Source organism: Ipomoea nil, unplaced genomic scaffold, assembly GCF_001879475.1.
Source record: "Ipomoea nil cultivar Tokyo-kokei standard unplaced genomic scaffold, Asagao_1.1 scaffold2791, whole genome shotgun sequence".
Taxonomy (NCBI): Eukaryota; Viridiplantae; Streptophyta; class Magnoliopsida; order Solanales; family Convolvulaceae; genus Ipomoea; species Ipomoea nil.
In genome coordinates this window covers 2,436,527-2,444,222 of record NW_017619219.1, presented here as the reverse complement: position 1 = coordinate 2,444,222, position 7,696 = coordinate 2,436,527, and the positions used below count along the sequence as shown (strand labels likewise).

The 7,696-nt window shown below is 34.0% G+C and overlaps 1 protein-coding gene across 1 annotated transcript; it reads left to right on the top strand.

Annotated features, from left to right (window-relative positions):
• Positions 1-774: 774 nt before the first annotated feature.
• Positions 775-2,799, top strand: LOC109157670 (transcription factor MYB29-like). Its single transcript, XM_019305531.1, has 3 exons — positions 775-1,106; positions 1,661-1,919; positions 2,122-2,799. The coding sequence occupies exons 1-3, from the start codon at positions 892-894 to the stop codon at positions 2,596-2,598; spliced, it is 951 nt and encodes a 316-aa protein (XP_019161076.1). The 5' UTR covers positions 775-891; the 3' UTR covers positions 2,599-2,799.
• The last annotated feature ends 4,897 nt before the right edge of the window (positions 2,800-7,696 follow it).

Below are 7,696 nucleotides of genomic sequence, written 5' to 3'. Positions count from 1 at the left end.
TATTATTATTATTATTATTATTATTATTATTCCTTCCTACCCCTCATTTTGTATATCAATACCTGATTTATGATGTGTTCGGTCCTATAAAATCATCAGTTTTCATCTCATATATATATAAAAAAAATTAAAAGGAAAATCCTTAAAAAGTTTAGATAAATTAAATACTTGAAATAAACCAGGACTACGTGGTCTAATGGTATCCGGGTTGGACTTCCAATTGGAAGATTATGAGTTCAAGCCTTAGTGGAGGCGTTATTGGTTCTTTGTGTTTCAGTAGGTTGAGAGAGTATATGAACAGATACTACAATGTAATAGAGCCAGTAACTTTCAAAAAAAAAAAATACTTGAAATAACTTTATTTAAGAACTTACTTTTTATATTTCCCAAATAATACTAAACACATTAACTATTTTTTTAAAAAATATATATATTTCCCATGATTTTTTATTGAAGAAAATAGTAGCAAACAACGAGTGTTGAAACAAATGTCATAAAAATATAATATTTTGAAAGAAAAAAAAATACAATACAGTGAGGGGGGTGGGGGTATTATTTCTTATCCCAAAATGAAATTTGTGTTCTCAAATCTTTAAAAAAATAAAAAATAAAAAATAAAAATGGAGAATGTGGGCTAAATATTAGGCGGATAGTGGCAAAACCCGCCATAACCGTCACTGCCCCAAAAGGCCAAAACCAAATAGATAAATAAGGGAAAAAAAAATAAAAAAATAAAAAAAATGAAAAAGAGAATTATTATATAGAAGTGGAGTTTGGATTTTGGAATAGAAGGTAAAGGAACAACACTACTACTAGTTAATAGTTATATCACATGAGAAAAATCCAGCAAAAAAAGCACGGTTTGGATTCGCATTGGGAAATTGGAGGTTAATGGAGGGAAGAAGTTGGTGCAATGGAGAGAAGAATGAGTTTGGGGACATAAAGAAAGGTCCATGGAAAGTTGAGGAAGATGAGGTGCTTCTCAACCATGTCAACAAGTATGGCCCCAGAGACTGGAGCTCCATTCGATCCAAAGGCCTATTGCAGCGCACCGGCAAATCCTGCCGCCTCCGATGGGTCAACAAACTCCGACCCAACTTGAAGAAGTAACTCTTCGATTCCTTCCTCTCTCGTTTTCGCCGTTCAATTTCAGTTCTACGCTTCCTTGCAAGGGAGACATTTCGTTAATTTTGCTTAAAATCTTGCTTTTTAACTGCTAGTATTTCGCTTGGTTCTTTGTCTTCAGTTTGAAATTGGCAAGTTTTTTGCGATATTAGATGTAGAACTCAGTGTAATATGTTATTTTATTGCTTCCATTTTCCTCTTCAATTTTCGTGGGGTTCTTTTCCTTTATCTAATGTATTGGGAATCTGTCTGTGTTGGTTAAACTAGAATTGTTTGAAATGAATAAATAAAGAGAAACTCTTGTGTTATTTGGTGAAGATTTCCTGCCTTCCTGGTGGGGTTGGTGATTATGTTCCTAAAAGGCTATAACTAGAGCATAAAATTACTTATTTACACAAATTATGGCATTTAATGAAGATTTAGTTAGTGTGGTTGTCTGGTAGGGTGGGTGTTCATGATCATATTTGGTGAAATGTGTGTGATACCTCTTTGTTTTGCTTTTGATTTTCCTCCCTTGGGGTTGTTTGTCAAACAGTGGAGTGAAGTTTTCAGCAGAGGAGGAGAGGATTGTGATCGATCTTCAGGCACAATTCGGGAACAAATGGGCAAGAATAGCGACGTATTTGCCAGGAAGAACGGACAATGATGTGAAGAATTTTTGGAGTAGCAGGCAGAAGCGGCTGGCGAGAATCCTGCACAATTCAACACCACAATCTAGCAAGTCATGGGGAGACAACAATAGTGGCAACAGTGTTAAGGAAGTTCCCGCTCTTCCTGATGTTCCATCCTTGGAGGTATATAATTTGTTCGGTTTTTGTTTAGTTCACTTAGGAGTTTATATTTGTAGAGATGCGTAAGCCATTCAGGCTCTTTACACTTTAATGCTGTTAATTTGTGCAATGTTAATTGATGCTAAGGAGCTCAAACTTGAGGTATTCCTATGTGTTCATCCTTTCTTAACTTGTGGTTATGATTTTGTTTCATCTCACAATTCAGGAACCTAAGTTCAGATCCTCTACAAATGAAGAATCTTTGTCTAAGCATCAGTCTTGCTCATCATCATATATTGAAAATTTCGAGGCAATCCCAATGCTAGATTTAATGAATCCAACTTCATTCACTTTCGAGCCTAATCTGCTACAGCTTGAGTATGCTCAGTGCGAGACCAAACCCTTCCACGGGTCACAGCCACAGCTGCTTCCCTTTCCACAGATACCACAGGTTCAGACGACAGACTTTTCGTTGCCTCTAGAAGGTCAAGATTTCGCCTCGAGGCTCGGGGATCTCAGCTTCTTGGATGCGTTTGGGAATGCGAGTGGTCCAGAACCAGAGACGAGCTGTGAGGGTGTTGTTGTGAAGCAAGAAACTGATGATGTTGTGATTAACCCTCTAAGCCCAGATAGCTTCATTGATGACTTCTCCATAGACATGTTTGATCATATTGAGCCACTGCCCAGCCCATCTGATTGGTGATTTGGGGATCTCAGTTCTCAGATTCTCAATGTTGTTTGAACATGAAGGAACTGCTTTGTTTCTGATTTTAACCATATGCTAACAAGGATTTCATACTCATAGGTTCCCATTATTGTAGCAGTGGACTACCTGATGTTTCATACCCTGTAATTTGTAATCCACAGTTTAAATACATCACATTTTCTGCCCATTAACTTTCATCTTCACCACTTCACATACTTAGCATTCTCACTTTCAGATTTACCACTACTAAGTTGAAATTTTCTTGGTTGGTTTTCAAGTGTCCTAATAAAGTGCTAGTGATGAAAATGGGTTAGATCATGGATATAATATTAAGGGGCGTTTGGTTCAAGTTGTCTAACATTGTTTTGGTAATATGAGTACCATAATGCTATTTAATTATTTATCACATTATTTAGTTATGTTATGAGATTACTTATATTATTTCAAAGTTGATGTGGTGATAATAATCTTAGACGATTTGATTATCTTTCTTTCTGTCATTTAATCTAAGGACACCTCCTAAGATGACCTTTTAATATTCTAAGGTTGCCCTCTATTTAACTATAACAACAACAATAATCAATCTATCTATCTATATACATATATAAAAACAAAATGTTCTGCTAAAAGTAGATTGTTAGATTTTCCTGCTTAAAATATCTTTTTAAATTGCTAAAAGTAGAGTATTAGATTTTCTTGCTTCAAATATCTTTTTAAATAGAGAAAGTATTGTATTATCACCATAAATTATGAAGCAATAAGCATGCAAACATTTATTATTATTACATTTACTACAGTGGATGCAATTTTTAATAACTTGGGCAGCAAATATACATTAATTACTGTGCTAGCTATAATTAATTAGTATGCCAATAAAAAAAAATATGGGAATTGCAATGAAATGGGAATTGGGACAGAACTGTTTTTAAGAATTGGGCATTGGAACACACATGTTTAATGTTTCGTTTGATCGAGTTCAACCTCTGTTCAATTTGAAATGTGACGCGGTAGCTCTGTTTGACAGAGCTTATAACTTATTTTAAGCTACTAATAAGCTATAAGCTCTGTTTGGTAATGTTCTCAAAATAAGTTCCTAGGTTAAAATAGGAGATTATTTTGGAACGCTACCTTAAGTAGCGTTTCAAAATAAGCTCCTAGCTTCCTAACTTTTTCTTTTCCATCTTTACCCTTATTATTTTAAAGTAATGACATCTTTTAACCTTATGAATTAAAACCCTTTCTCTTCCCTATCCGCAACTTTCACGTAAATCTCTTCATCTTCATTTGCATTCAGAAACTCGTCCATCTCCCATTCGCATTTCGCAAAGCATCGTCCATCCCACATTCACATTTCGCAGAAGCATCGTCCATCAGCCACACTCCGCAGTCGGCAACAATCCAATAGCCATAGCCCATAGCATCAGTCCTTAGGTATGTATATGTTACTTTGTTGTAGTTCTTGTATATATTGCATCTTGATTCAAATAGTTTAGTCTCTGCAATTTAGTTTCTGTGTTCTGTTGATAAATAATAAAATTTGGTATCTTCTTAGTTCTGTTCCTGTTTCTGTGTTTTGTTGGTAATACTTATCATCCTAGGTTTTGCATTCCCATCCATTTAGTTTCCTTTGATGATTTTCATTATTGCATTGCCATAAGAGTTTGAAACTTGACATGCAATAACCTGGTGCACCGGTTGTTTCTCTCTTCTCATTTCTCTTGTACCAGGTGGAATCCTTGAATGTGATGAGAATTATATTTTCTTAAAGCATGTATTGTTTTGACATTTTCTGTCTTTCATGAGCTCTTGGTGCATAAGAAATAGAAATAATAAATAATAAATTTGCAAGGGAAGAACTTGATAGATTTTTGTTGCAGAATCAGTTGAACCTTACATGGCAGAAAAAGTTAGTACTCTGTTATATGTCTACTTGCTGTTCCTATTCCACCAAGGACTATAATAAGTAACAACCAAATGTCACCAAATGATGAAATGATGAAGGGAATTTTACCCCTGGTAACCATATGTCTACTTGTGTTCCTCTGTGGTTTGAGTACTAAGATCTTGTTCAATCAAAATGCAGACGTTTGCTATGTTAGGGAGTATTGGATAATATTAGTTGCATATTGTAAATGATAGTCTTGTGCACTGGATCATTTTGCACATTCATTTTGATGGACATCCTATTTGATGTGTAAATGCATTTAGAATGGACTCCGATTTGTCTAAGCAATTATGTGAAGACTTATATTCAAAATATGGATTACAATCTACTAGGAATATGTCATATGTGGAGAAAGTTGGTATATTTATATACACACTTGCTATGGGTGCTTCCAATAGAGAGATTGGTGAGCGATTTCAATGTTCCGGCAAAACAATAAGTAGAGCATTTCATGAAGTTTTGGAAGCAATTAGTGGTAGGAGTAGCGGATACAAAGGCCTTGCACGTTATAGTGGTAGAAGTTTACCAAACACTTTCAATCATAACAGCTAGCATAACAGCTCTTCAGTTTTTAGCTCCGAGCTTATGGCTCTGTTTGGCAGAACTTATAGCTTATTTTAAGCTAGTAATAAGCTATAAGCTCTGTTTGGTGATGCTCCCAAAATAAGCTCCTAGCTTAAAATAAGAGCTTATTTTGGAACGCTACTTTAGGTAGCGTTTCAAAATAAGCTCATAGCTTCTTAACTTTTTATCCATCTTTATCCTTATTATTTTAAAGAAATGACATAACTTATCCTTCCCAATTAAAACCCTCTTCTCTTCTCCTTTATCTGCAACTTTCAGCGCAATTATTATTATTATTATTATTATTATTATTATTATTATTATTATTATTATTATTATTATTATTATTATTATTATTATTATTATTATTATTATTATTATTATTATTATTAGATTTGCAACAATATTGCTACTTCATTATGAGATGTTAGATCATGATTATGCTAATAGTTTTATTTCAAAATGTTAATTTTTTTTAAAAGACAAAATGTTAAATTTACAAACTAATTTAAATTTTATGAAGATGTCCTTTTTAGCCTTTTTATATTTATCAGCTATCAAAAAGCTAATTTTACCAAACACTTTCAATCATAACAGCTAGCTTAACAGCTCTTCAGTTTTCAGCTCCGAGCTTATAGCTTTTCAGCTTTCAAGTTCTTTTCAACTTTCAGCTCCTAACTTATAGTTTTTCAGCTAGGTTTGCCAAACAGAGCCTATAGCTTTTCAGCTTTCATCTCCTAGCTTATAACTTTTCAGTTAGGTTTGCCAAACAGAGCCTGTGACTTATCATGGTGGAATGTAGTTAAATAGTTAATGTCTACATATTTATCAACAATTGATTTTAAGTAGGATATGACAACGAGATAATCAAAAAATTATGTGATTAAGCGTGCTTGACTTACAACAGTCACATGATGAATACAGAAAAAGTAAGCATAAGCATAATGCAACGCTAAAATTCAATCGTTTTTAATAATGTTGGAAGTAGAAATAAGCATTTATTGGGATCACCAATTTTATATGTGGTTTTAATATAAATGTTAAGGAAAATTGTAATTTTCGTCCCTAAGTTATAGAGTAATTGTAAAATTTGTCCCTGAGCGTTGGTCATGCTCACTTTTTGTCCATAAGTTATTATTGGCGTCAGAGACAGAGCCAAAGGGGGGCGGGGGCAAGGGGGGCAGCTGCCCCCCCTCACCCCATCCCACTCCTACCCTATATATAGCCTTTGTATATAATATGTATATATAGTACATTATTAGTATAAGTATTATAAAACAGATTATGTAAATAAGAGCTTTGGTAGACAAGGTGGTAGGAAACGCGTATGGATTTCAAAATGGCTTGGGTTTGAGTCCTTGGGTTAGTCACAATCTTTGCTTCAGCACAATTAAATTTTGGCATGATATATATAACTTTTTTTTATATTAATAATGGGATGTCTTTCTTATTTATATTAATAATGAGATGTATATATAACTTTCTTTATATTAATAATGGAATGTGTAATTTATAATGTGTTTTATATTCGAATTTTTTTTATCAAATTAATTATGTTTCATATTTTGTTATAAATATTTTTATAAAGTTTTAATATGTTTTATTTTTCGCTATATCCAACAATATTTATTGTTATACTTCTTAAGTGTTTCATTTTTTTTTCAAACTTTCTCTTTTATTTTAATTTTTTGCCCCACTAAAACAAATTCCTGAATCCGCCACTGATTCCATCCCACTTCTTTGCCCCCCTCTCAACATAATTTCTGGCTCCGTCCCTGATTGGCGTTGCACTTTCCGTCCTTGAGTTATAGAGTAATTGTAGAATTCGTCACTGAGTGTTGGTCATGCTCACTTTTCGTCCCTAGTCTTTATGATCGTTATATAGTGTCAAGTCTGTTGTTGTGTCTTGCTTCTTGATCCTGGTTTAAAGCTAGAGTTGCTTAGGTTATATATGTATTCTGGTTTCAAAATGATTTTCTTATATCTACCTACATTGTACTCAACGCGTGGGAGTGAGTTACTCAACATTATTCGCTAACAGTTGCTATACCGTATATTTTACAAGTCTAGGTTATATATGTATTCCGGTTTCAAAATGATTTTCTTATATCTACCTACATTGTACTCAACGCGTGGGAGTGGGTTACTCAGCATTATTCGCCAACGGTTGCTATACCGTATATTTTACAGGTGCTGATCATTAGCTTTGGAGCGCGCTAGTCGGACTCATGGGCTTAGCTTAGTTAGTCCTAGCTTTCGTAGTTGGCCTGCGTGCCGTGAATTGTATTTGACTATTGACTTATGGATTACACATGTTCTGATAGTTTTAGCCTGTGCATCTAGGTTCTCAAACCTAGGTGTGGCATAACACCCCTACTCTTATGGATAGTTTATGCTCTATTTGGATGATTATTGTTGGTTTGCCTTCATTATGTAAGCTTTAAATGTTTTAAAAATTAGGGGTGTTTGGATGATTATTGTTGGTTTGCCTTCATTATTTAAGCTTTAAATGTTTTAAAAATTAGGGGTGTTACATTACTAGTATACCATATGCTTGAGGGGAAGTATTAGGACTATGTATTTGAG

Bases quoted from the DNA above. Each gene is read 5' to 3' on its own strand.
- LOC109157670 (XM_019305531.1), top strand. From the start codon at position 892: ATGGAGGGAAGAAGTTGGTGCAATGGAGAGAAGAATGAGTTTGGGGAC. The intron at 1,107-1,660 runs GTAACTCTTCGA...TTTGTCAAACAG, and splicing joins CTCCGACCCAACTTGAAGAA to TGGAGTGAAGTTTTCAGCAG. The intron at 1,920-2,121 runs GTATATAATTTG...CTCACAATTCAG, and splicing joins CTGATGTTCCATCCTTGGAG to GAACCTAAGTTCAGATCCTC.